The sequence below is a fragment of the Nipponia nippon genome, unplaced genomic scaffold, assembly GCF_047370975.1.
Source record: "Nipponia nippon isolate SJK-2023a ecotype South Korea unplaced genomic scaffold, ASM4737097v1 scaffold_23, whole genome shotgun sequence".
Classification (NCBI taxonomy): domain Eukaryota; kingdom Metazoa; phylum Chordata; class Aves; order Pelecaniformes; family Threskiornithidae; genus Nipponia; species Nipponia nippon.
This window is the reverse complement of record NW_028262340.1, coordinates 4,722,122-4,749,920: the sequence shown is the minus strand read 5'-3', so window position 1 is coordinate 4,749,920 and position 27,799 is coordinate 4,722,122. Positions and strand designations below refer to the sequence as shown.

General features: G+C 58.0%; 2 protein-coding genes and 1 long non-coding RNA gene across 5 annotated transcripts; all 3 read right to left on the bottom strand.

Annotated features, from left to right (window-relative positions):
* Positions 1-1,334: 1,334 nt before the first annotated feature.
* On the bottom strand, positions 1,335-8,757 carry MRPS15 (mitochondrial ribosomal protein S15). Its single transcript, XM_087760996.1, has 8 exons — positions 8,589-8,757; positions 7,279-7,341; positions 6,383-6,458; positions 5,482-5,530; positions 4,612-4,696; positions 3,644-3,702; positions 2,247-2,438; positions 1,335-1,501 (listed from the first exon to the last, which is right to left on the bottom strand). Exons 1-8 carry the CDS (start codon positions 8,677-8,679, stop codon positions 1,382-1,384), a joined length of 735 nt encoding a protein of 244 aa, XP_087617122.1. The 5' UTR covers positions 8,680-8,757; the 3' UTR covers positions 1,335-1,381.
* A 194-nt stretch (positions 8,758-8,951) lies between these two features.
* Positions 8,952-16,517, bottom strand: CSF3R (colony stimulating factor 3 receptor). 2 transcript variants are annotated; one of them, XM_087760995.1, is made up of 16 exons: positions 16,337-16,517; positions 15,319-15,414; positions 14,689-14,988; positions 14,210-14,333; positions 13,902-14,071; positions 12,990-13,144; positions 12,580-12,658; positions 12,392-12,474; positions 12,090-12,303; positions 11,607-11,795; positions 11,239-11,340; positions 10,759-10,905; positions 10,399-10,539; positions 10,163-10,253; positions 9,850-9,931; positions 8,952-9,605 (listed from the first exon to the last, which is right to left on the bottom strand). In XM_087760995.1, exons 2-16 carry the CDS (start codon positions 15,386-15,388, stop codon positions 9,096-9,098), a joined length of 2,457 nt encoding a protein of 818 aa, XP_087617121.1. In that variant the 5' UTR covers positions 15,389-15,414; positions 16,337-16,517; the 3' UTR covers positions 8,952-9,095. The 2 variants fall into 2 exon arrangements, with proteins under 2 accessions (XP_087617121.1, XP_087617120.1); XM_087760994.1 differs by having other exon boundaries at positions 12,580-12,733; positions 16,337-16,516.
* A 5,567-nt stretch (positions 16,518-22,084) lies between these two features.
* LOC148055378 (uncharacterized) lies at positions 22,085-24,628 on the bottom strand. Of its 2 annotated transcripts, none has more exons than XR_015705499.1 (4): positions 24,468-24,628; positions 24,152-24,320; positions 22,983-23,164; positions 22,085-22,630 (listed from the first exon to the last, which is right to left on the bottom strand). It is a non-coding gene; the product is annotated as an uncharacterized LOC148055378 (long non-coding RNA). The 2 variants fall into 2 exon arrangements; XR_015705500.1 differs by having other exon boundaries at positions 22,983-23,140.
* Positions 24,629-27,799: the final 3,171 nt, after the last annotated feature.

Below are 27,799 nucleotides of genomic sequence, written 5' to 3'. Positions count from 1 at the left end.
CGTTCTGGTGGGCGCATGGGAAAAACTGAAGGATTTGCGAGGAAATGGTTCAAATAAAGGAATTTTGACCCAATAAAAAAGAGCCGCGCCGGCCAGCCCCGTGTGCCGCAGTTAGGGGAGGTTTTGCTGGAAGCCATAGAGAGTTGGGCAACAGGCGCTGCTGCCGTCACACCAGTAATTCTCCTTTGGTTTAGTCACCATCGGCGGCGTTTTTGGTGAAACACGGAGTCACCAAGCCTGAGAGCGACAGAGGGTCACTGCCAGAGAGCGGAGATAAATGCGCAAGTCTGCTGGGAAATGACGGAGTGGATTATTAACATGATTTCTACAGCTGCAGAGCTCTGAATCAACCCGCCTTTTGCTGCGAGGAGGAACGGCGCTTTGAGCTACCGTCGGGGCTGCTTCGCTTCCAAATCAGCAGCATTTCACCTCGTTCTCCCCCCTCATTTGTCATCAAATCCCTGCCGAACGCCGCCGAGCCGCTCGGTCAGCGCTGTTTGACAGCGCAATCCTGCAGGCTCGCTGGGTAACAACGGGAGACGGACACTGCTTGGAGCTGCTCTCGTTTAAAGACCTCCCCGCCTTCCCTGTGCCGAGCTGGTGAAGCCCCGCCGGCACTCCTCTCGCACAGATCGACCTGCTCACAACACCGTCCAGCGCATCAGCCTTAAATTAAACTTCTAAAACACTTCAGTGACTCGCTGTGCTTTCCTGGGTGCTCACCATGGCGCAGATGTTGTGGTTTAACCCCAGCCGGCAACTAAGTACCGTACAGCCGCTCGCTCGCTCGCCCCCGGTGGGATGGGGGACAGAATCGGAAGGGTAAAAGCGAGAAAAAAAACTCGTGGGGTGAGATAAAGACAGTTTTAAGAGGTAAAGCAAAAACCACACGCAAGCAAAGCAAACCAAGGAATTCATTCCCTAGTTCCCCTCGGCAGGCGGGTGTCCAGCCATCTCCAGGAGAGCAGGGCTCCATCACGGGTAACGGTGACTTGGGAAGACAAACGCCATCGCTCCGAACATCCCCCCCTTCCTTCTTCTTCCCCCAGCTTTATGTGCTGAGCATGGCATCATATGGTGTGGAATATCTGGGTCAGCTGTCCTGCTGCACCCCCTCCCAGCTTCTTGTGCACCGGGCAGAGCATGGGGAGCTGAAAAGTCCTTGACCAGCACAAACACCACTTAGCAATGACTAAAACATCAGTGTGTTATCACATTATTCTCATACTAAATCCAAAACACAGCACTACGCCAGCCACCAAGAAGAAAACTCGCTCTACCCCAGCTGAAACGAGGACAGCAGATCACGCATGCACATACGCAAAGAGGCAACACGCCTTTAGGTAGTTATTTATTGTTAAAGAGACCGGCTGTGTCCCAGCTACACGGGCGTCCCCTCACGCTGCGCCTCTTTCTCCTTTGCAGCTCTCCTTCTTGCTTGCCTCTCTCTTCTCTGCTTTAGCCTCTCCGGTGCTTTCAGCTTCCGCGCCTCCTGGAAAACCTGCGGGAGGAGCAGAAGGAGGTGAGCGAAGGGGAGAGGCAGAGCTGCCCGCTGCTGAGCGGAGCTGCTCCGCCACCGCTGCCTGCTGCAGCGCGCAGCACGGATCCGAGCTCCTGCAGCAGAGGCCAGCAGGCACAGCGTGCAGCAAGGCCAGCTCCTGCCCGTGCGCTTCCTCCAGGGCTCCAGCCAGCCCCGGTTTCAGGGTACCATTCGGAGGTATTCCGTTACAGCTACCCAGACTTTTGGTAATAATTTATTGGACTGAAATTTAGTATTTACAGACTGAAGGCACGTCCAGCTTTTTGACTCTGCTCAGTTACCCTAAGGTGTATCGCACCCGGCTGTTACACCAATGTATTTACAGCAAGAGAGAGCAGACAGTGGGCATACGCACATTTCTGTCCAAAGCTGCCATCAAATTTAATTGTCTCACATATGAGTTCCCCACACCAGGCTCTGGAAAAAAGCTGTTCTGAATCATCCATTTCTGAGCAAACTAGTAGCACAATCTGAAGTTCTTAAGCGCAGTACATCCGCAGCACACGCCCACTACGTAACTGTCTTTCTTGGAGCCCTTTGCCGAGTTTATATATTTCTCTACAGACATTATCATTGTCTCCTCAAATTCACAGCATGGATTAAAAGGACTTATCTGTCAGTTTTTTCCAACTGTCTTCATCGTGCCCTTCTATAAAGTGAGTTTTTCCTATCCCAGCTACGCGGCTCTCTCCATGTGGCTCCGTACCTTGAGACAGAAAGCCTTCTTCACGAGCCAGCGCTTGGTGACCCTTCTGGTGTAGGGAGGGGGCAGGGTGTACTGGATATTCAGCTGCTTGCAGGTGTTTTCAAAGGTATCGTAGCGGACACGGCGAAGATATGCAAGTAGCTTCTTCCGGCGATCTACAGCCATCAGCATGCGACGACGGTTATTTTTATCCTGCAAAGGACTTAACGTTCACTAGATTGCAGACAGATTATACTTCCATTCCAATAAATTACTTAGAATAGACCAGATTTTGGCTGAAAGGAAACAATCAGGTTAAGGACAGTATCTTAGAACAATTTTTCTTGGCAGATACTGCAAGCACATTAGGTCACTACAAGGAGATCTGAGACGACTTAATTTACTTTTCACTGAAATTGCTTTCTTCATTCTGTGTCTGCACCTTCCTCCCCCAACCCTGAAGACAGTTTTCAACTTGTACGCAGTTTCAGGCAGTGGCAAAAGCTGTAGGGAAGGTCTCCTGGCTAAAAACTCTGCTTTGCTTGAAACGTATTCTTCCAGAAATTTTCTTTCCATTTACCTTTGTTTTTCCAGCGATTAAATGTGAAAATAAAATGTGACCTGGCTCTATCTGACCATGTGGGTTGTTCTTTGGAAGAGAATATGTGTAGCTTGAGCCACGCCATTCAGGACAGTCCCCCACGGGAGAAACTCCCCTATCCAAGCAATTTGTGTAAAAAGCAGGCTTCATCCAAGTAATTTCAAAAGGTCTCTTCTACTGAAACATTTGGTACAACTTCTGGCTTCTTAAAAAAACTGAATTCTATTCTGTTTTACCCTTCCAGCTTTTATGATTAACAGAGAATTATGCACTTTTTTCAAATGCAGTTGATTAATCCATTTTCCACCTTTTGCACTGCAGAAAGTGTCTTTAATATATCTTATTCATAAACTCGTAGTTGTGATGTTTCAAATTTGGGTGCTGAACCCAGGTAGCTTTAGGTAGGAGAGTGGTCATTATGACATTAACACAGTCCTGTCCCCTAAACATCTTCATAGGCAGAACAAAGAGAGACTACAGCTGCTGAAGTGATAACATTAATTACATTGAAAACTAAGCAGTGAAGCCACATCTGCAGCAAGGATAAATTTAGCTCAACTCTGTTCAAAGGTATCTGCTCAGCCCCTTCCACCAATCCAGTAACAAAAGAACATGCTCCACATTTCAGTCGGTGAGAACATAGCTGTGACTGAGCCAGCAGTTTCCCAGAGTGGCACCAGGGAACAGTTATAACTATTTTATAAACCTTCTTAGGAAAGCCATAATCCCCAGAATGAAAATCCTTTTGTTCTAAACTGAGAAAACAACCTGAACAGCTGCTGCCTCAGATGTGTGGGCTCAGATTACTGATAGTTACCTTGGGATGCCTCTGAAGATGTTCCTCATAAGTGCGTATCTTGGCAGTCAACATAGCAACTATAAAGAACAGACATAAGAAGCCGTGTGAGCAGCAGCAGCCTTCCAGGGTGAGACAGTATCATTTGCATTCCCTTCAAATTGCCAGTTGAGGACTGCTGTTCTTACGGGTACCCACTGCACCACAGCAATTACTACTGCACAACCCTCTGAATAAATGCAAAACAAACCACAAAATATAACCTACATAACCCGCGTCAGAACTATTACTATTATGAAGCTGCTTAATTAGAGGTTAAAATTTTAACAACAGATCATATGAATTTATCTGTAAAATGCCTCTTGCGTTACCGATGACTTCACATTCATTTCACTCCACTTGGTTTAAGCTTTGGAGGAACAGACAGAAATTAAGAGGTTCTTCCTAAGAGCAGCAGCCACCTCTTTGTGATTTCAGGCTTTGGAGAAAGGTGCTGGTGGCATCCTGAGAAACTGAAGACCTTTATTAATGATAAAGGAGTGCATCTTGGTCAATGGCAGCGTGGCCTTCATCCCTGCGTGTCCCTACACTGTGCTTCAGCCAGAGCTCTCTGATGCAGAGGGCAATCTGGGTTCCATGGCTACATCTAGTAGTTTATTTTGGTAATGAATGCAGTGCAACGCTTCATGCCATATAAGCACTTCAAGCAGAATAATGCACATGCTGCCTTTGGAGGGTGGATATGGAGTAGGAATTTGGAAATCATCCTAGCAGACATCTGCCAGTAAGTGCACGCACTGCCTCTGCAGCATCCCCAAACCCTGACCAGGTCCTCCAGGGCGTAGTGCAGGCTACCTGCCTCCCAGGTGCTCTCCTGAAGGAGATTCTCCTAACTGATCCAGGAAACTTGAAGTGCTGGGGTGGGAATAGCTGCATAAAAGCAGAGATTTATCATCTGCCAACAATATCCTTCTACTTTTTCAACTTACCTTGCACCTCAAAGGAGCCATTGTCGCTGGGAGACCTCCTGACCTTCTCCACCAGCTGCTGTGTCTTTATTTTCATCTTCTCCTTCTGTGGATAACAGAAAAGAGCTTGTCACTTTCTCAGCAACACTAAAGGTCTGAGACACCACAGCTCTCTTCCCAAATGCCAGATAAAGGCTTTGTAATTAATAGCTTTGCTCAATGTCCATCACAAAATGTGTAAAAACTGCTACCAAAAAGGACCTACTGCTGGCAGGAGTGCTCAGAGGACAGCAGCGAAGCAGCACAAAAAGATCTCAGCAGAACACAGAATCGCCATTGTTCAAACCAAGAGTCCAGGCACACCCTTCATCCCAAGATTACAGAAGAAGGGTGTTGAAGAGGCCCCGCTGCTTTCAGGAATGGAAGAGAGAACTGAAACTGATCTCACACAGCAGCAGCCTTTACCTTTCGCATCTTTTTAAGCTTAAGTGGTAAGCAGCGAGAAACGGCAAGACCTTTGTGCTACCTTACGATTTGCTTACTTCGTTTTCTGGGCATACGAAAAGTAATTTGAAGAACATCTGCTGTCCAGTGTACTGTTTTCTAAAACACAGGCCAACCATCAGCAGTAACATAACACAGCTCATCTCCCCTGTGATCGCCTAATATTTTCTTCTCTCATTTTAGTATGCAATTATTATAAAGAAGACTGCATGATAAACTTTAAAAGCATTCAAGACTTATGACTCTCATGTATTTAATAGCCCCACATCTGCAGTCACCGAGCAACACTTAAAGTAAGTGAAGGGCATTTAACAATATAGGCAAGTCTTAAACAAATGTGCTCACTCAATCTTCGAGGTTTTTTTATGCAAGTAGAATGAAACTAACCTGGCTTGCCATTTCCAGTGACAACAGTCTTTTCACTACATCGTCAACACTGCAAGGAGATTGCAGATTAGTTTATAAGCTAGAAAGAAAGTACGTTTAACAACAGAAAGGAGGTGAAGTTTTCAGAACATATTAACTTCTCTCAACTTTAATTTACTCTACAAATCTACAGCAACTCTCCTCTCCTCCCCTCCCAAACCTGTCAGCCATAAACTGTTTCTTGCATTCCTACGAAAAATCACAGCTGAGATTACAGAAGCATCGAGTAGTTTTGCTGCTGTGGGAAGCGCAGTTATTTGAAATGATGACAAAGTCTTATCAATTCCAAAAACATTACATGCAAACTGGGTGCTGAAGATTAACCCCCAAGTAAGTGCGCAAGGACAAAATCATTTTAAGACCGGCTCCTTCAGACATCTGTGAAAGTCTCAATTACGCCACTGGGGGCTCTCCATGCACCACACACGAGCAGTTCTGGAATCAAAGCATAAAACCACCAAACTCCAGGTCCAAATTTCAGAAGCAGCCATTCATTTTGAGTTGTTTAACTACACGCTCTCTAGCACATGAGTTCAAGACAGGCACAGATTATTTCTAAAAAGATTATTTCTAATATTTCAAGATTTTTTCTGTTTTCTATGGACTAGAAAGTCCACAGAAGATGTTGGCAACCAGCACTTAATCTTACATTAAGTAAACAAAAACCTTACGTGGCCCTAATCAGTGACTGCTTTTGCAAAGTTGACTTTCAAAAGAACTTTGCAATCTTTGTGGTAAACTGCATACCAGTGAGCACAGAGCATTAATTCATTACTGAGCAGGTGACAGCTTCCGTGTATTGTGGTTGCGTGTGTATAAGATACAAATCTCTGAAGAGTCAGCCTCTTTCCCTGGATCATACCTATTTATTATTGGGACGTTGGCATAATCTTTCTTCAGCATTGTGGGAGGAAGATCATCCAAATGGCTGGGGATGTCTACAAAGAGAAGATTAACATTTGAGGAAGAGCAGTACAAAGTCAGAGCTCTGAACGTGCTTGCAAACTAGATCAGAGGAAACAAGCTGCAGAGAAAATAGACTGTATGCTCCAAACAAGAAGGAAGAACTTAAGAGCTCATGCTGAGATGGCAGGAATTGAGTGAATAAGATTCGGTCCAGTCTCTTGCCATCAGCACCCTGGATTTACAACATGGTGTATAATACACCAAGATCAGTGATCTCTTGCTAAGGACAATTGCTATTTCCCACACATTCACGAGCTGCTGAATTTTCTGAGTAACTTTTGACCTTGCAAGGAATTATTTCCAGAAGCACAGAACCACAAAAAGGTTTACAAAGGGACCTTATGAAGTTTCTAGTCCAATCACTCCTTTAAAGCAGGACTGTCATCATTTCTTTGTCTAGCAGAGCCTTGAAAACCTCTGAGGATGGATATTCCGTGGTGAAGCATATTCCCACACTGCACTGCCTTCCTGGTGAATCCTTTTTCTCTTTTTGTCCAGCTGGAACATCTCCGAGCTGCTGTTTGGGACTACTGCCCCTCATTATATCGTTTGGCACTACCAAGAAGAGTCTGGCTCCCTCACCCTTGTAATTACCCATCAAGAAGCTGCAGGACTGCAGAGTCCTGCAACAGGGATTATGTTTCCTCTCTCTTCTCGGGATGAGCTCTGCATCTTTAAAGTGAAACCCACTAATTTCACCAAATACCCTGTCTTCTTGTGGCATTAGGGTACAACTCTGAGGATGTCAACAGTAAAACATTTTGCCACGTGGTCCCATTAATCCTGACATACCTTTCCTCTTTCTTCTCACAGGTCTGGCGTAGCATCTGGCTGTCTGAATAAAGGGACTGCAAGCTTGATGGAAGAAAACAAATATTTATCAGACTTGTGTGTGCTTTTTTAGCTATGTACACATTAAATACTGCTCAGTCTGTACTAGAAAACTGGTAAGAGTACTTAGACTCCAAGGTGATCAGTGGCCAGCCAGGTCTTTTGTTTCAAAGGAGCGTGCAACAGTTCAGTGTGGTTCTCGCATGGGTGCTAACACAAGTGGGCGAAACTGTGCTGCTTCAGGGCGATCTGAACGCAAATGATGAGAAGAACAGAGCAGCAGCAGAGATTACCGACACTGAGCAGAGGGTGCGAGGGCTCCCCAGCTGAACTGTGTTTGTTTAGAGGGTTTATACTGATGCACTAAATCAAGTAATTTCATATGTGAGTTAGGCTGCTCCGGACTACCCCAACAGCAGAGCGCAGAGGCAGCGAGACCTAGAGACAACCTTTGACTGGCACGCCTTGGTACAGGTGAGAATATTCATCAGCAGCCTGAATTGAGCCATTCTTTGACCTTTCAAGAACAAACTCTTCCAGCTGCTCTTTCAAGACTCCTCCTACTGGACTCAATACCTGCCTCAAGTTATTCACCTGTGCCTCAAACATGTTTTCAAGTACAGACTTTGCCAGTCCACGTACCTGCCTGCAAATGGAACTGGCCGAGCAGCAGACGAGCTCAGCTCTGGATCCGTAAGGCAGCAGAGCCGTGCGCGCAAGGCTCTGCACCCTCCCACGCTTACGGAGGGGTCACAGCGTGTGCAGAAGGCAGGCCAGGGCTCCAGCCCGCACCTTGGCCCAGCTCACAGCGGCTTCCCCGGGAGATCTCCGGCCTGGGAGCCGCCCGAGCTGCTCCAGCAAGTCCCCGCCGGGGGCAGGGCAGGGTCAGCGGGCAGCCCCCAGCCCTCGTCCCGGCCCTCGCCCGGGCTGGCCCAGGGTGGTCGTGGGGGCTCAGCCCCGCTCGCCCCCGCCCTGCCCCGGTGCCGTGAGAGACACCCGGAGTCCCGCCCGCGCCCTGCTCCCCCAGCAGCACCCCAGGCCCCCCCGGCTCACCCGGACCCCCGTCCCCGCTCAGCGCTGCCTCAGGCTCCTTCCCCCCCGCCCCAGGCCACCCCCGACCCTGAGTCCGCCCCTTCCCCCCCCATCCTCGGCTCCCACCCCGGCCCCGCCCCCCCGCCCGGCCTCCTCTTCCTCCGCCGGGCCCCGCTTCCCCTTCCACCCTCCCTCCCAACGGCCTCTCCAGTGCGACCCGAGCTCCCCGCGCCCCTCACCGGCGCCGCCGCGGGCGCTCCCCAGGACGGCGGCCGCGCCACGGGCCGGCCCCGCCAGGCAGCGGCCCAGCGCCGTCCGCAGCGCCAGCATGGCCCGGCCGTCACGGCCCCGCCGCCACGGGCGCCGCCATCTTGCCCAGGCGCGACGGCCGAGCGCCGAGCGAGGGAGAAAGGGCCGAGCGCCGAGCGAGGGAGAAAGGGCCGAGCGCCGAGCGCGTCGAGGCGCGGGTCCGTCGCCTCCCGCCGCCCCCCGAGCCCCGGCCCGGCGGAGGGTCCGTGCCCCGCCGGCTGCCCCGGGCTGGTCCCGCCGCAGAGGCGTCCTGGGCCGTTCTCAGCGCGTCCCCGTTTATTGCGGGAGGGGAGAGGAGGGGCGGAGCGGGAGGGGACGCACACAGCACCGGCGGAGGGAGCCGGGCCCCCGTCGGGCGGCCCCAGGCCTAGGCCCGGTCCGGGCCGCCCGCAGGCCCCGGGGCTGGGTCCGTTAGCGCTGCCCGCTTCCCCCCGGCGCTAAAACGCCCGGCAGTCGTGGAGCTCCTCGGCCCCGCTGATGCGGAGGCCCTGCAGCAGGGGGAAGGTGGCGGGCGGCTCCTCGGGGCAGCCCCCGTCCCCCGGGCAGCCCGGCGGGGCGGCCCCGTGGAACCACAGGTTCTCGTAGGGCTTGGGGCTGGGGCTGGGGTCGAGGAGCAGGGGCTGGGTGGAGCTGGAGCGCAGGTAGAGGCGAGGCCGGGCCTGCTGCTGGCCCTTGTACCCGTCGCCCACCACCCGCGCATACTGGACGGTCTCCCTGCTCCCGCCGGGGCCCTGGCATGGCTCCGCTGCCGCCCAGCCGTGGCCCGGCGTGCCGGGTCCCTCCTGCCGCACGTAGGGCCGGGGCAGGGGAGGGAAGGTGCCGGTGGTCTCGATGGCGGGCTCCTTGCCCCAGCTGGATGGTTGCTTCCCCGCCGCCTTTTCGAGCACTGTGACGGTAGAAATGGTCGCCAGGCCAGGCTCCCTCACGCCGGGGACCTGCAGAGGCTCCTGGAGGAACAGCGTGTGGTCATGGCGTGTTTGCAGCGTGCAGCCCCTCTGCCCCACTTTGGGCACAACGCGAGGGAAGCTCCCCGCACCCCTGTTCCTCATCTCAGCATGGCCTCGTGCCCTGGGTGCCGTGCCCTCCACACCCTGCAGAGCACAGAGCACAGCCGGAGCCACAGGGCTGCTCATGAGAGCAGTGCCTGGGTGGGGAGTGGGCTGCCAGGGGGAGCAGCCATCCAGGTCTCACCTGCTGCAGCTCTGCCGGCACCCACTTGCTCAGGCTGCTGTTGGCGGGGTCGGGGACGCTGGGCCAGAACTGCTGCTTCACCCTGCCGGCCACAGGACAAGGGGACTCGGTGAGGGGGCCTGAAACCAGCGGCCTTGGGGCTGGCCTTGCCCCTGCCGAGCTCACAGCGGGACGCTGCCACTCCCTGCATCCACCCCGTCCCTCCACAGCCAGGCTGTGTCTAGGACCACCACGGCCACTGGGGACAGGGACTCCCAGGGCAGCCCAGCCTGGTGCAGGGCCGGTCCAGCCCGCGGCGGCTATCGGTACTCACCGCCCGTTCTTCTGGAAGCAGATGAACAAAAGGATGAGCAGGACAAAGATCAGCCCCAGGGTCAGGAAGAGAAACTGGATTTCAGCGTCGTCTGGAAAGCGGGCAGGGGCGAGGGTCACGGGGGAACTGCGGTGGGGCACCTCTGGCCGCGCCGTGCCGCGACGCTGGGGCAGGAGCCAGGGTCTGGCGGGTCCCCGCCCGTCCCTGCACCCCACCGGGTGGCTGCACCCCCTCACCTAGCACCATGGTCACCAGGGTCAGGCTGGTCCCGTTGGTGCCGCCAGCGGCCGTGGATGCCATGATGTGCACTTTGTACAGGGTCGAGGGCTTCAGCTCCCGGATGACAAAGGAGCTGAGAGAGGGATTCACGGTGGCGCCTGGGGAAGCACGGGGGGCTGTTGGCACAGCGGGGGCTGCTCTGCAGGGGCCTCTCACCTGCCCAGCCCCTTGGGTCTCTGCTGGCGGGGGGTCCTGTGCGGGACCCACGCACACACCCCGACCCTCTCTGACAAGGGCACGGAGTCTGCTGGTGTCCCCACTCAACACATTGAGGCAGGATGGAGGGCAGGGCCGGCAGTGATGCCTGCAGGACTCACTGGACACTTCTGCGGTGCTGTTGGCCCAGAAGATGGTGTAGCTGGTGATAAAGCCGTTCAGCATCTCAACGGGCACTGGGTCCCAGCACAGCTCGGCATTGGACTTGCTGATGCTCCTCAGGTGGAGCTTCGGGGCGTAGGACGGTGCTAAAACGGAGCAGGACAAGCGAGCGGGCGCTGTGCAGAACTGCTGCCTCGGGGTGGGGGACCGGCGGGGGGATGCCCTGAGTGGTGATTCCCACTCCTGAGGTGTGGGCATCAGGCCCTGCCCCACGCTGTGCCCCTGTGGGGCTCGGTCCAGCTGTGAGCACCTTCAGAGACGAGCCAAGCTCCAGCCCGGTGGGCTGAGCTCTTCTGCCCAGCCCCTGAGTTAGGGGTACGTGGTGGGAAGGCTGGCTCTCCTTTTTGAAAGGCAAAGGCTTGGCGGTGTGGGGGCGAGCCCCCCAGGGCACCAAGGGCAGCTGCTGGGAGCACACGTACCCTTCTGCTTGGAGTAGGCTGTGGTGTGGATGGGCACCCCTATGGCGTCCTTGTAGAGGGGGTACACCGAGATGTTGTACCGCTGGAAAGGCTCAATGCCATCTGCAACGGAGAGCAGAGAGGGGGCCAGGGGTTCGGGGCTCTGGCTGCTGAGAGCCCCTGGCTGCCCTGTGCCTGCCCCATGGTGCCAGCCCGCCTGCCCTGTGCTGTACCCCGGGAGTGGATCCAGAGGAAGGAGGGAGGGTGTGGAGTGGGCTCGGGGCAGGGTTTGGTCCTGGGGCAGTCGGGAGGGGTGCCAGCCCCCCGGTATGCACCCCTCCGCGCAGCCAACCAGGAGGGCAGGGACCCCCCGGCAGCCCCCAGCTTACCCCGGATGAGGGCTGCGGTGGCAGCCCCGTCACGCTCCATCTGCCAGCAGGCGCTGCAGCGGCCGGGCTCCGAGGACACCCGCTGCCACTCCAGGACGTAGCTGGCCACCGGGGCCGGTGGTGCCTCCCAGCGCACCCAGAGGCTGTGCTCGTCCCCGGGCATGGCCTGGAGCCCGGCCAGGGGCTGACCTGCATGGGGACAACCAGCCGGGATGACAGGAGAAGGGAGCATCCCTGCTGCATCGTCCCCCTGTGCCCCCCAGCCCCTGCCCAGGCCCCTGCCCTGCTCCTCGCCCTGGCTGTGCACCCCGTGGGCAGCCTCCTAGAGAGCCCCCCAGTCACACACCCAGCGAGGTTTCTCCCCCACAGCAGCGCGAGGGAGCGGCAACCAGTTTGAGAGCTTGTGGAGCTGCTGGGGAGGGGGCAGAGCCCCAGGGGGGCACGCAGATGTTTAGGACCGCAGGAGGTTTGTACTGCCCTCACCTTTCCTCTCCAGGAGGACGACTTCGGTCGCTGCCGACTCACCGGCGGCATTGTAGGCTGAGAGATAGACCCTCCTGGTCCCCGCCGGCGCAGAGAAGTTGCAGTGGGTGTGGGTGGTGTTGCAGACGGTGGGGGGGTCCCTGCCCTTCCTCCTGGGGCTCAGGGTGACGCGGTACCCCAGCACTCGCCCGTTTGCCTCCCGCCGCTGTGGGGCCTGGGCGCAGGCAGGGTGTGCGGGGATGCTCGGTCCCCAGGCCGATGCCCCAGCAGCCCCTGCGCACCCACCACCCGCTCACGCTCACCTTCCAGCGCAGCTGCACCTCCAGCTGCCCGCCCGCCCCGGCCGGCCGAGCGCTCCACCATGTGTCCAGCTTCCCCGTGGGGGCTGCAACAGAAGGGCAGGGAGCTGAGAGGGGTGAGCACGGCCATGCCACCGTGGCTGTGCCGCCTGGCCGGGCAGAGGGGACCCCCCAGGTGCCTCCACACCCACCTTTCTCATGGGTGGTGTAGTTCCTGCCCAGGCTCCACTCGCTCCAGTAGCCCCGTGCCAAGCTCCGCCGGCACCGCATCTGGAAGTGGTACTGCATGCCAAAGAGGAAGCCGCAGCACTGTGTGGTGCCGGCCTGGCCATCGATGCCGGTGACCTGGTGGCAGCCGAAGGGAGGGCTGTGCTGGCTCCTGCCTCGAGCAGGGGCTGGCTGCAGGGGTGCAGCCAGTGCAGGGTCCAGTCCCTGCGTGGGCGCTGCGCAGGGCATGCGAGGGGGCACCTTGCCGACCCCTTCCCACACGGGCACCCTGCTGCTGCTGTTGCAGGAAACCTGGCAGAGCTCAGAGTGGAGGGGAGGGTCCCAGCTCCTGCTCGCTTGCCCGCCCCGGTCCCGCTGCCCCAGCATCACTCACCAGAGCCCAGCCAGGGTCCTCAGGTGCCCGGTAACGCAGCTCGCACTGCAGCTCCATGTGCGCGTTGCTCCGTGCCACCTCCCAGGCCAGGGCGACGCAGTCGGTCTGGAAGGGGATGGACTGGATGCTCTGCAGGGCTGGGGGGTCCAGCTTGACTGGAGGAAGAGCCGGGGAGAGAGCTGGAGAGGTGCCATGGCGGGCGGTGCACAGGGCCATGGTGCCATGAGCTGCAGCCAGGGCGCTGGCCTGCCTGGACCCCAAGGCAAGGATGGGGAGAAACTGCTCCGAAACATTTAGGAGAATGGCTTGTGCCAGGGGACGGGAGCCGGTGCGTGCCCTTGCCTGGGACACAGGGCGATGCTCGGGCGCACAGCACCCACACGGCTCTGCAGCCCGGGCTCCAGGCGGGGTTACTGCCTACGCAGGAAAAATAGATCCTGTGGCCCTGGGGTCTGTACACGGCCAAGAAAGTTGCACATTTGGGTCTGCCGGGGGGTGAGAGCCCAGCACAGCTGTGGGAGGGCTCAGCTGGTTCGTGGGCAGCCTTTCCCTGGGTGCAGAGCAGGGAGGACGAGTCGCACCATCTGGGAAGGTTCCTTTTATAAATAGTTTATAGGAGTTGGATATATTATTAATAGACCTCCTGAATAAATGGGTAATCAATTGCTGGAGAGAGTTGTAGAGTGCAGCAGGTCAACCGGCGGCTCATAACCCGCCAACACTGCTTAGTCTGTAATGTGGCTTTGGCACCTATTCATCCCGGCAAGGCATTTATCATGGGAACCAGCCTGTAAAATATGACCTAAAAGCCCGACATGCTTTAATGGCACTCTAATACCCCTCTCTCACTGCTGATGAGCTTCCCCGGCCCCTGACCTCCACACGAGGCGGGCAGCTCTGGCCATCACTCACCAACGTCCATGGGGTCAATGCAGAGATGCTCTGACTCGGCCATGCCCAGCGCGTTGGCAGCTGACACCCAGATCTCCATTTGCTGGTAGAGCTGAAGCAGCCGGCGTGGCACCGTGCAGCAGCTGCGGCCGCCTTGCGGGGTGCAGCCCGTCACTGTCTGGGCTCTGCTCCTGCGGCAGCGAGAGGGGTGGGCTCAGGGGGACCCTCCAGCGGAGGACAAGGCTTGCCATGCGGTTTGGCAGAGGGCAAGGGCCAGGAGAGGGGGTCAGGGCCAGACACCAGGGACTGTGTCACTCCCCGAGGCTTACCCAGCACACTTCAGCACGACGCTGGTGGGGAGGTGGCTGTCGGCTCCCTGCTCCCACTGGCACGTCAGCCCGTAGTCGCTGAGGTTCAGGACGCAGCTGAGGTTGAAGGGCTTCGCAGGTGGGTCTGGGAGAGAGCGGCCGCGGAAGAGCCTGAACAAAGCACTCGTCCTGGCTGTGGAGGAGCCACAGCCCCCTCCATGCCCGGCTGCGCAGACCCCCTCGCCATGCCACCACTCCCCAAACCTGCCCTGCCCCACAGCCTGCCTGCCGGGCACCGGTGCGCCAGAACATGGCTGGGCACAGCCCCGAAACAGCTTCCATCAGCCATCGGCCCCGGCTGCTGCTCCCGCCCCAGCGGCTTTGCCCGGCTCGCCCTGGGGGCGGACGTGCATCTCGGGAAGGAGATGTGCGAACCCCAGTGCCAGGCTGCACCTCTGTCAAGTGCACATGCAGGTGACCCGTGGCGGCAGCAGACTTACAGCCCGCCCTGATCTCGGCCATGCCGACACGCTGCTTGGTCCCATTCCACTCCACCCAGCACCACAGCTTGGCCTGCGTGCGGTTGAACTGGGGCAAGGTGAGGTTGGACACCTCTGTGCCCCCCGGGCCCCGGCGCTGGCTCCCGGCCACAGGCTCGTTGTCCAGCATCCAGGTGATCTGGACCTTCCCCTGCTCCAAGCCGTGGCAGAGCTTGCTCCAGATGGTGCAGGATGCCGTGACAGCCGAGCCCAGGGGCACAACGGGTGAGCCCACGGCCACTGAGGCACAGCCCAGGGTCCCTGCAGGCAGGAAAAATGTGTCACATCCAGGGCACGGCCATGATGAAGCCATCTCAGCTCCGCAGCACTCAGGCAGGACAGAGGGATGAGCGCCTCTTCCCTTAGACGGGGCCCCCAGCCACTGGAGAGGAAGAGCCGGGCGTTGGGCAAGCCTGCCAGCACGCGCCGGGCCCCATCCTGCCAGCGTCCGCTGTGCCGCCGGCGCTCCTGCCCACCCAGAGCAGCCCCTGCGTGCTGCAGCCCTGGATGGTTTGGGTGGGTGGGATGGGCGCTGGGTGCACAGGGGCAGCATGGGACATGCGGCTGCGGGATGAGACGGGCCCCACTCACCGCCCGGGCGGAGGAGCAGGAGCAAGGAGAGCCGCAGCAGGAAGGGTGTCCCAGCACCGCGCCTGGCCATGGTCTCCTCCGTGGCTTTGGCATCACCTGGAATGGAGAGAGCAGCTCGTCCTGGCGGGTCGGGAAGGGGCTGGGAACAAAGTGGGCTGGAGGAGACGTGTTGGCACCGTCACCGATGCTTCCTGGAGCAAAATGTCCTTTTGCCGTCAGAGGCAGCCTCTCCCCCGCAGCCCTTCTGCAGAACTGACACCTCCGCCCCCGGGCTTGGCAGTCCGTGCTGCTGCAGGCACCGGCGTGGAAAAGTGCAGCGGTGAGGCACTCCGGCGGGGGCCTCTCCGGCACAGCCTGCCACCGGCTCTCAGCCCCGCGCACCCCAGTCCTGGGGCACAATGACCCATGCCTGGCCACAGGCACAAGCTGATTTTATCTCAGGTATCTCCAGCATCGGCCGGGCAGAGATTTGCGGTTTCGGGGAGGGTTAGTGCTGGGGCTTGGGGCCGCAGAGGGCTGATAAGCTGAAAGAGGGAAACGACTGAACGATGGCAGCACAGCAGGGCTGGCCAGAGCTGCGGGGCCTCGGGGTCCTGCCTTTGCCCCCTCCCCTGTACTGTCTCCTCCAGCTGCACCCCTGCCTGCCGTGGGGAACAGCCCTGGGAGCGGCAGCTGCCTCTGCCCTGCCCGGCCGCCGGCTCACTCTCTGCCCCAGCTCGGTCCCAGCCACGTCCTCGGCAGTGCCGGGCACTTGCCCTGGAGGGGCTGCCCATGCTGTGCCTGCCTCTGGGTGCCCACAGAGGCTCTCCCCCCCAGGCCGATGTCCAGAGGCTGATGAGGGACTCGAGTGTGGGAAATGGGGGAGCAGCCACCCCTGAGCACCTGGCACATGCGGCTGTCCCAGGCAGGGGACAGGGCAGAGCAGCTCGCACAGCCACAGGCAAGGTGCTCAGCCGGACCCAAGCACCCTGTGCCCCATTCTACCTCGCCTCCATCCCTACTTTGCCTCCATCCCTACCTCGCCTCCGTGCCTGGTGCGTCTGGCCGCTGCTCACTGCCTGCTCCGAGTGCTGGCCTCCGGCTCCCAGCGGCTCGCCGTGCTCAGCCCGTTTGCTAACATGCTGCTTTCACCGTTAGTTCCTCAAAACCAGTGCCGTTAATTGCTGTGACTCTCTGAAGAAGGTGATTGCAAAACACTTCCCTGAAGGCTGCGACTGCCTCGCTCGCCGCAGGAAGGAAAGCCCAGTGGCATGCACACATCCAGCAGCGGGGAGCAGCACCCGGCCTCCCACCCTGCCCGCTCCAGCAGCCGGGACGTGGCGCAGTCGGGACGTGGCGCAGCCGGCTCCTTGCTGCGACTGCCCTGGAGCCACGGGACTGGGCTGGGGGACATGGAGGGGGACATAGGCTGGGCAATGTGGGACTCAGAGGGCAGGAGGCAAACCCAGCCGTGGCTGCCAGCGCAACGTGGTGCCGCCTGGGCGCAGATTGCATCCTCCAGCCCAGCCCCGTGTTCTCGCTGGGCACTCACCGCAGGGGACTGGGCTCATCCTTGCATCCTCCGGGCCTCTCCTGGGATGTGTCTCCCAGCCTCCCTGCTCCGGTCCCTGGGGACAGCACCACTGCCCCTTGCAGCCGAGCCGGGGCTGCCTCCTAAAGCCTGGCCCCGGGTAGAGCTGCCCTGTGAAGCCCCGTTTGACCCAAGTTGCCCATGTTCCCGCCACGCAGTCCAGCTCGCCTCAGAGTGAGGGGACCTGTGAGATGCCCCAAGGGCCACCCGAGACCCGACCTTCCCACTGGTACTTTCCCATGCCGACCATTAACCCGGGTTTTTCCAGCAGCCCCTTGCCCAGGGCCCTGCCCAGCCACCCCGGGGGGCTCACTGCTGGGACGTTGGGCAGCTCTGCCCACCCACGCCGGGCTGGCATCGCAGCCCCAGCCGGGGAACCCCACGTCCCGTGGGATGGGACTGGAGCATGGGGGTAAACAGGGGATTGCCCAACCCGCAACACACTCACAGCCTTCGCAATGGAGGTGGCTCTTGTGCAAACAGCTGTTTACTATGGGATTTGTAGCACGCATTTCACCGCCTGTGGCACGTTACTCAGTGCTCATGCAGTCCCATGCTGCAAACAACTGCGGGGCCAGCGCAGCCCCCGACCCCAATGTGCCCCAGGAGGCAGGGTGGCCTGGGGCTGCGGGAGAGCAGCCTGGGGGAGATGCGCTCCCAGCATCGCCTCCCGCGGAGCCGGGCTGCTGGCCGGAGAGAGATGGCCTGAGGCTGTGGCCAGCTGCCTCGCAGCCCCGACAGTCTGAACAACGTTTTTTTCCCCCAAATCTCCCCTGCCCAGGGTCTCAGCCCCCTGCCTGGAGCGGGCCAGGCTGCTCGCAGGGGCGATGGGTTGGGGCAAGGGGTCGATTCCCATAGCCGCTGGCCTGGGGCGGGGGCCCTGCCCTTGCAACATTTCCCTGGGGTGTAGCAACCCCCAGTATTTTGGGACGGAAGGGTGCGGTTTGCAGGCTGTTTACCAGCTGGAGCAGGAATATCCGCAGGTAGCCATGGCGACGTGGGCATCTCCGTGGGAACCGGAGGGCCGCAGAGCTGCAAACACCCAGCTGGACACAAACAAGCGCTGCCCTCCCCGTGCCTGCCTGTGGGGCCCCGCCAGGGGTACGCGCGGTGGGACCCTGCATCTTGGGGTGCGGAGGGGACCGTGCATCCCAGCCCAGCGCACCTTGCCCCCGGCCTCGCCTCACCCATGCTCCCCAGGGAAAGGGTTTGGCCCCAAGCGTGCCAATCTGTCAAGGCACGGCTCTTGACATGGCTCCCTTCCTTCCCAAGATCTGGGATGGAGCAGACGTGCCCCCATGACAGTGCTCTTGGTTCCCCTTCAGCTCTGAGTCACTCTCACAAGCCCACAGATCCCAACCCTGGGATGGGACAGGGGGACAAGAGGCAGGGTGCCATCCCTGCAGGACACCCACAGCCAGAGCCACGGGTCCCAGCCAGCTTGGTGGAGGGGCCTCGGAGAGGCTGGGGCAGGAGGATGCGTGGGGAGGAGGCTGCCGGGGTGCGAGAGCCAGCCGGGTGATGGAGGGTCCTGCGGGATGAGGCTGTGGCAGCGCGGGGACAGGTGGTGACATGGGGCCATGGTGCAGGACAGACTGGGGAGCTCAGTTTGGAGGGAGGGTGGGTGCTCACGGCCAAGACCAGGCACGTTTCGGGGTGAGCAGCGGGGCAGTGGGCTCCCAGCCTGTGGCGCAAGAGCCCCCCCTGCCCAGGGCCGCCTGGCGAGGGGGAAGGTGGAAAGGGGAAGCAGACACAGGGCTTTTCCCGGGTTGCAGCACGTGGGATGGGGACCGACGGCACCGGGTGGCAGCCCAGCGGCACAGCCAGATCCCTTGGGCAGCTCTGGTCACAATCCCCAGGTAGCACTGGAGGCGACAGACAGGGATGAATCCAGACCCTTCCCAGCACTGCAGCATGGAGCCTCCTGCGCTCGGAGGCACCACTGGCTCTGCCACCACCACCCTGGGGCAGAGTGGATCCCGTCACAGGGGAGATGTGAAGTGGCTCCATTACCCGCCGTGGCTGACGAAGCTCCCGCCACGCTCCAGGTGTGACGCAGGGTGGGGGGAGCAGTGGGTCCCCTGTGCACCCCACTGCTGCCGAGCCATCCACTGGTGCCATGGCATCCTGGGGGCCAGGGCAGCACGGCTGGCGGAGCCCCACCGACCAGCACCGCTCTCCCACCGCTCCCCACATTAAGTGCCGGGGGTTGTCAGCTGCCTTCATTTCTCAGGTGTGTTATCAGCACCTCTGATTTAATCCCTGCTGGGCGGATCATTGCTATTAAGCAGAATAAAGTACATTACCAGCTTGTATCAGCTCAGCTGTCAGCAAGAACCAGCATCCCTAAAGGGATTTTCCCTTTCTTCTTTTCATTCCCTAAAAAAATAAAATATTGCCAGTCATGTAAGATGCAAGGTCTAAGTGCAAAATCTGCTGCAGTCTCTAATGGAGGAGGAGAGCTGTTTAATTGCTGCCCAACGCGATTAAGCCAAACCAACCACCTCATTCAGCCATCAGCAACAGGGAGGGAGCAGAGGGCTCCCAGCCAAGCTGCCCTGCAGGCAGGCAGAGGTGGTAGGAAGGAGACCCTCGGCTCGGGATGGCAGCACAGGGGGACACGGGGGGACACAGGGAGCCCAGGCTGCCAGCATGGAGCCCCCCCAGGGAGGGGAGCCTGCCTGGGACCCTCCTGCGTCCGCAGGCTCCGGTCAGCCAGTCCCACGCGCTGGGGATGCCCACGGTGCTCGTTGCCGCCGTGTGCCGCTGCCACCCAGCTCCTCCCCAGCGAGGCGGCTGCAAATTGGAGAGAATTGATTACAAGGATCTGAGAGGCTGACCTTGAACAAGGCTCCTGACACATTACTGTAATTAATGAGGCAGGAGGATTAATTTTCTGTGTTGCAGGGATCTGGGGAGTCCCTGGCGGGCACAGGGAGGGGGAGGACAGGGCGAGAGGGGCAGAGAGCTGCCTGCGCTGCCTGCCATTATTCATCTGTGACCTGCAAGACGCCAAAAGGAGGCCAAGGGGCTGCAGCTCCAGCACAGGAGAGCGATCCTTCGGGTGGATGGGCAAGAGGGAGAGAGAGCTTCCATGGGACCACATAAAACTTGCTTGTCACTAAATTACTGGCTCTGTTGCCCAGGTGTCTGCAGCAGCGCAACCTCCCCACGTCTGACGGCTGAGCCCTGTGCCAGCCCCTCATCCCCGACGCTACTGGAAATTCCTACTCCTTTTTGCCGAGATGCTCCAGAGCTCAGATGTGCGGAGCATCTTCTCCCTCTGCCCATTGCTGAAAAGAAATTTCCCTTCGATGCGCCCCCCCCCCCCCCCCATCAAGCCAGCCGGGCAGGGGGATTTTCATGCCCCCCCTGCACCCTCGCCGCCCCCGTGACCGCGGTGCCAAGCAGCACGTTTGATCCCAGCTGCCAGGGCTGCACAGCCGACTTCTGACACTTCCCGGCAATCAGGCTGCAAGCACAGCACTATTATTTTTCTGCTCTAATAAACACCCCTGACAATAATAGAAAAAAATCAGCTTTTATCGGGAGAAAAATATATCTGGAGATTATTTACTCAGAGTCAATAGTTGCAAACGGAGGCTGTTAGCCCAGGCAGGCGCTGACAGCCACTCGCTGTCGGAGTGGCTGGACCATCGCATGGAAACAGGGCAGAACCTCCCAACAGATCCCCCGCTTGCTCCCGCTGTATAAACACACCGTCTCGGCTGCAGGAGGACCCTCAGCATCCCCCAGCTGTTTTACCCTGGGACGAGCTGCAAGGGCCGGGCCCCTGAAAGGCCCAGGAGCGTTTTGGGTGCTCGAGCAATGGGGGCAGGAGCAGCCGTGGGGCTGGAGCCCGGCTCAGAGCCGGCCACCTCTCATCTGCCAAAGGCTCAGGTCTGCAAGAGCAAGAAATTCATGGTCAATTGAGTTGCAGCTAATCACAAAGGGCAATTAAATGACTGTTTCTTGAGGGCTATAAACATCACTGATTTAAATCCAGCGACACACGGAAATAGGAATCCAACCAAGCAGCCTCCAAAAGTGCTTTATTCCCCATTATTTTCATTAGCTGGCTTGTAATTTGATTTGTCCCTCTCCTGCTGCTGGCTTTTTCCACAGCCAAGAGGGGTGACAAATGAAACACCCTCAAACTCGTGAACCCCGACGGTGTCCACATGGGTCAGGAGTGACGCAGCTCCTCCGGCTCCTGAAAAGCAGCCGCCTTTGTGCCCTGTGAGAGGGGACTGAGGGGTCGGGGTGCCCGGACCGTCCTCGTCGGCGAGCCCCTGGCACCGCCGCATGCCGGGAGAGCTGTGCAGGGCCGAGCCCTGTGCTGCCAGAGTCACTGCAGCCAAGTGCTCCGGGCATGGGGAGAGAGCCCAAAGCTACAAACCAGGCAGGGGACACCCCATCCCTGCTGCAGGGAAGGTCTTATCCCAAGAGCAGTGTGCCAGGGACATCACTTCTGCTGCCATTGTCACATGCCCGGGCTGGCTTATTTTCTGCAAATTCCAATTAATTTCACTAGACTTTTCTGACAAGATGGATTAAGATCTTTCTCCTTCAATCCACTCTGCTGTGAGTCTGCAGCAGAGGGAGTTGGAGGCGATGCTGGGCTGGTCTCCCTGCAGAACTCTGTTTTCTCTCCCTTTGGATTGCTTCCTTCTACCTGTTTTCCCAGGGGGACTCAGGGTGTTGGCCCCAAGGAGTCAGCGAGCCAGGGGCTCCACCACCGATCCCCACTCTGGGCTGCTGGACGGAGCTGCCTCCCCAGGCTCGGGAAGGGCAGTTCTCCAGGGACACCTCTGCGGTGCCGTGCGGGTCCCGTGGGTCATCGTGCTGCCCTGAGAGCAGCAGCCGAGGCAGCTCCAGGGATGCAACAGGCACCTGCAATGCTCCTACTGCAAACCGGAGCCTGCTCAGCCCTGGGAAAAAGTCTCCAAGGCTCACGCTCTGCTTTCCAGTAGCCACATGCTGCCGCAGCCGGGACAGTGCTGCTGCTGTATTTCTTTGCTCATGAGCGGGGAGCTCGGGGCGAGGGCCCCAGGGCTGGCACTGCCATTGGCATCATCTGCCTCCGGGTGCTCCTGTGCACCCTGCACCGCGCTGATGTCCTCCCCCCATTATCTGCAATTTCCTTGAAAGCTGTCAGGCTTCGCTGGGGCACCTTTGCAAATGAAGAGAGAAGAAAACAACCAGGTCTGCATTTATTCCACTAGAAATTAATCCCCCCTTCTTATTTAAAGGTATCAGTGAATGAGGCCAAGTTGTTAAGTGACAAAAGAAAAATTATTCTTGCCTTCCAGGGTTATTAAAATCATGTTCTACAATTTTAGCAGCCACAAGGAAGCCCAGATAATGACAGATGATGATAATACATCTCCAGCACAGCCTGGTCTATAATGATACTGCCCATATCTCTTGTATTACCACCAATTACTCAGCGTATAAGTATAATGAAAATGTACATCCATTCTGGGGAACTGCATTTGCTGCCTCTGAATCCAATTTCTCCCTCTCCCAGCCGGTGAAGGAGGCGGCTGCAGCTCACTGCTGGCCGGGGCTGCCACCACGCCTGGCTCTGCGCTCGGGCTGGAGGAGCCGACGCTGGCCCAGGCAGGGACCAGTGCCTGCGATGGGCGCGAGGTGCCCCTCGCCCCGGCCATGTGCTTGGGACACGCTCTGCACAGGTAGGGCAGGCGGGAGATGCTTTGAAATGCAAATTGCAGGAGGACCCTGAGAAAATACAAAGCACTGTGAATCCTCACTCCTCCTCCGAGAAGGCAGTTAACATCTAACCCAGCTGGGGCTGGGGACAGGGCAGCCCCCGCTGAGCTCCCGGCAGCTTTCTCTGCTGCCAAAACCCACTTTAAAAGTCCCCATCCAAGTGCTGAGACAGCACCACCCTGCTCAGCACAGCATCATCCCGCTCAGCCGGCAGCGGCCGCGGGGCCCCAGCCTGGAGGCAGAGCTGCCACCAAACCCCCAGTGTCACCTTTGGATGGCCGGAGGCGGCAGGGTTGCACACCCACACCCCCGTGGCCGTGTGTTGGGGAAAATGCACCCTCGAGCTTTCACACCATCATACCTGGCCAGGTAGGCGTGCTCCCGGCTCCATGCCGGCGGGCTGCATGCTGCAGGTGGCTGCATCCCACCGCGGCACTTAATCCTGTTAAAGCGGAGTGGAAATTGCTCAGATAAAGGTGGCCATCTGATGACACGCCGGATCCCCTCCTGCTGCAGCACCTGGAAGCTCAGAGAAGGCGCTCTCTGTGTAAGATTAATATAGATATATATTTCATCTGGATTCTATTATCTTTCACTTTATTCAGGTCAAAAAGCAGGAGACAACATCTTTTAAGATGAAAACATAATCTTTTGGAAAATTGAAAATATAGATCATTGTTTGGGTAGACGTACGCGCATGTGCTCACTGCCGGTGCCTCCAGCCCGGTGCGCCGCGGCTCCAGAGACCCTCAGCCCACGCGTGGGGACGGCTGCACGCGGGTCCCTGGAGTAAAGGAGCATCTCGTGCCGAGGGAGAGGGGCTGGCGTCGGAAAAAGCTCCCAAAAAGCTGTGTGCGTGTGCACGGCCGGCACCAGGCAGCCTCGGCAGAGGCCAGCGGGGAGCCCTGCCTGCCCTTCCTGACACCCACCTCACTGAGCACAGAGTGCACCCGCAAGAAAAACCCCACCACGATGGGGCCAGGTCCCCCCGTAAATGTTTTTCCTTGGAGCAGAGCTCCAAAGCCGGTTGGCTCTTTAAAACAGGTCTCCAGGTAGCAGAACTTGCCTCGTTATTTCTTAAATTAAATGCCTTTATTTTTTCATAACTTTGTGTAATATATCTGTGTGTGTTTAATACATAATTAACGGGCCTTCCATGCTCTAAGCTACTCTATTGCAGAATGCCTGTTACCTCCTCTGAACAGACTGCATTTCATAGCACAATTTTAAATGAGTTATTAAAGAACATAGGTGCATCTATTAATTATTTCATAAATATTAACAAGCCCTTAATGGCTGGAATCCTGGAATAACATGTTCCCAGGGAGTTAATTTTTAAAAAGGTTGTTAACTACACTGACCGCCGGGCTGGTGGGAGCCGATGCAACTGTGTGCTACAGCGGGGGGCTGATGGCAATTAGCAATGCCAGCGCTTGCCAGGGAGCACGTGCCGAGCTGGGCCAGCGCTCGCTGCTGCGCTTGGATCCCTTAGCAAAATCCCCACCTGCATGGAAAGCACACGATGCCTACCAGCCGCTCTGCGACGTGAACGGGGCAGGATGGAGGTGACGGCGCCCGCAGCAGCTGCCGGGACCACGCAGTTACCGGGTGAGCTTCTCTCAAGTGAAACGGCCGTCTCTCGGCGTTCCCAGGGCAAATCCCACTGCCATCACTCACGTTACACCGAGAAGAGTGGGTCCTGGGGAATACAGAACGAAATCAATGCCCGCACCCGAGTTCGTAGAGACTCACTATTGGGAGCTGCATGTGCATGTGTCTGGAAATCAACGTGCTGCATCATGCCTGTGTTACTAGCCAAAATAAATCATCAGAATGGGGCACTGACCTGGAGGGAGGGATGCACAGGAAAAACCCTGAAATAAAACGTTACTTTGCCTTCTTGCAAGTCAGACCTAAATTGAGGATGAAGCTGGGATCACAGGCGATGCTCTGGGTGGGTTGCACATCCTGTGAGCACAAAGCAAGCCAGGCTTCCTCACCCAAGCAGGTGAGGAACAGCCCAGCATAAGGGCACTCCCTTCGCAGCTCCTTAAATCACCCTGGGCCCGTTCTCACTCGTTAACCAACCCAGCTGCAGTAGCAAGCAGAGTTATGGAATAATTATCTCGCATTAGCAGCACTCCCAGCAGCTGGTAATGCCGGCAGTATATCTGCAGTCTCCCTGGGGCATATTTAGTCTGCGCTTTTCTTTCATGGAGATACATGGAGATGTTGCTATTAAGTCCAGAAGAAGTTATGGCCTTGAGCTGTACACAGCTGAACAACGTGCAATGGGGACAAACTGCTGAGCCAGGGCTGGGCCTCAGAGAGGGACCTCGGGGCTGCGCGTGCAGGGCCGGGTGTGGAGAGAGGGCTTCGGAGCCGCGGATTTGTGAACCCTCTTCAGAAATGCAAAGCCCAGCCCGTGCTGCCTGCGAGCATCCTGCACCCTCCACCGCTTTGGGCTTTGCCCTGGGCTGCAGAGCAAGGGTCCCGCCGCGGGGTGCAGGGGTGGGGGGGTCACCCCAGGCCGGGCTGGCGTTCAGGGGGTGGAGGAGTGGTGCTGTCTTTGGAAACCTGGGACAACACTGATTCATCGGGGCAATTAAAGCTCTTTCTGGCCTTCCCTTAGCCGCATTTTGGCATTTGATTCTTCATGTGTTACGGCACCTTCTTCCTGGGGAGAAATTTATAGCTATGAATTTTGCAAATCCCAGTAGAGCATAATCATCTTCGGAGCCAGGGAGCCCCGGTGAATTCCCCCAGGCTAGGGCTTTTGGAAGCGAAAAATGTGGAGTCAAACCTATGGGGTTTGGCATGTTTTCATTCCACCCTGCAAATTGTCTTTTGCTGCGGGAAGACCTCATGGACCGAGCAGGAGCGCCCTGCGGAGCTTCGCCCCGGGCAGCCCTGGGGTGCAGGTCTGGTAGCATCCCTGCCCCGAGGCTGGAGCGAGGGATGCTCCTGCACCGCCTCGAGTGCAACCGCTCCTGGATCCGCTCCTGGATCCCGTCGCTGAGGCTGCTTCATCTCTGACTGGCGTTTTATCACCGCGATCAGGCAGTAACAGCCTTGGCCTGGCAGCACACCCCAGGAGCGGCTCCGGCATGAATATTGATGGGGCAGCTAGATGCGGGGGGGAATACGCGCGCTAATTTAATCAGGGTGACAGGAGCGGGGCTCCCGGAGGCGCCGCGCTGCCGTTTCCTGACATTAATGTTACTTTGTGTCACAAGGCATTTTTTAATGTAGCTTGCCAGTAAAATAATCAGCCTTCTCTGGGGGTAAAGAGGAATTTGTTTCTCATCTATTATGATACAGATGTCGCTCCTCAGCTGTCATTAGCACACAAGAGGAAAGCCGGGACAACACGTCTGGTATTTTTAGAAGTATGACATGGATGAGAAACATATTTTTGCCTTTCAAAGGGAACGAACAACCTCCGTCATCCAACATCCCTTGGGGGACACGGGGGTGACGGGTGCTGCGGAGCCCGCCCAGCCCCACGGGGTGTGCTGGGCTCTGTCCCCGGCTCTTCCCCGGGTGAGCAGGGGCTGATCCCTGGCCTAGCAGCTCGGTGCTGGGAGAGGAGTGGTATTTGGGGAGGTCTGGGGGGTCCTGGGGCCAGGGCTGAGGCAGGAGCCTCGCTGCCCCAGGGATGCCCATGGCCCCAGAGGTGTTGCTCGGTGGGTCAGAGCCCTGCGTGCCCCCAGCACCACCAAGCCGAGGGGTGCAGGGGAGCCCTAGCCTGGGCAACAGGCAGCTTTAATTACAATGCCCGTCCTCAACAAGTGCAGTAATTAGAGTTAATGGATTGGTTTGTGTTAATAAGATTATCTCAACAGCCTGGTGGGAGCTGGGTCCTTGTCCAAGCTCAGGAGAAGCTGCGAGGGCACGATGAAACATTGAGTCCCTCACCCTGAGGACCGCCGTAGACATCCTCACCTCTGTGATACAGGGGAGAGGGTCTGCTCGGGACGAAGGGGGGCTGGCAGGCAGCAGTGCCTGCCAGCAGGATGAGGCCAAGCAGCTCAGGAGGAGTGTGTGCTTGAGGCACCCAAAGGACAATGCATTAATAAAGGACAACACATTAATAAAGGACAAGATGTCACGTTTTAGCCCCGTCTCCTGCCCTGCGTGCCGAGAGCGGGTCCTGGGCTCATCCCCCAGGAAAGGCGTGCTGCTGGTGTCGGGGCACGCCAGGGGTGCGGCGCTGGGGAGGGTGCAGGGACAAACGGCTCCTCGCTCAGCGCTGCTGAGTGACACCCCAGCAGATAAACGTGACCGTGAAACACAGCCTGAGCTGCCGCCGCTGCTCCAGCGAGCAGGGGGTGACACTGGGGAAGCTCTCTGGGGACACCCAGCCACGCAGGGCCCCCACTGCCCCTGAGCCAGGACACAGGGACAAGGCTCCGGGTGTGGAGGTCCCTGTGCCCAGGACCCCCATTTCACAGCCCCATTTCAGTCCCGGAGGAGCTGGGTAACTGCGGAGGGCACGACAGGAGCCCCAGCAGGGACCTCTTGGACTGGAGCAGACCCGGCTCCTGGCAGCATCTTGGGGTACTGGGACCCGCCCGCCATTGCCGGGGGCACTGGGCTGGGGGGGGGGGGGGGGGCAGTTCAAAGCACTCCCAGATTTAGTGAGTTTTGAGGCTGTCTGCCTGTTCTGCTCCTGACCAGAGATCTGAGCAGTTTATCAATTTATTTAGTGAGCTTTGCAGCTCACCTTCAAAGCCTCTTGACTCCACGGTGAGCAGCCCTGCTCAATTCTGCTCATGCATCTTTAATCTCAAGTGAAAATTTATTATTTTTTTTTCCTTTTCTTTTCTTTCTTTGGTTTCAGAGACTGAGATAACAAAATCAAATCTCCTCCTCAAGCGGACACAGAGGGGCAGCTGCAGCTCTTCTCCCCCAGCAGCGGCCGTATCGCCCGCCGGGCTCCGTGGCACCGCCGCACCGTGCCCAGCCAGCATGAGGGGTGCACAGAGCGATCAAAGCCGAGGGAGACGGCCTGTGCCCTGTGCGGGAGCAGTGATGACCTTCCCCGTCACAGTCATTTAGGCATCGAGCGCTAAGAAGAGCCAGACAAGCACTTGAGGAGTGTTAAATCCACTGACCGATCAAAATGCAACTTCATCTTCTGCTCCAGCAGGGTCCAAACGAGGAACAGGGGACAGC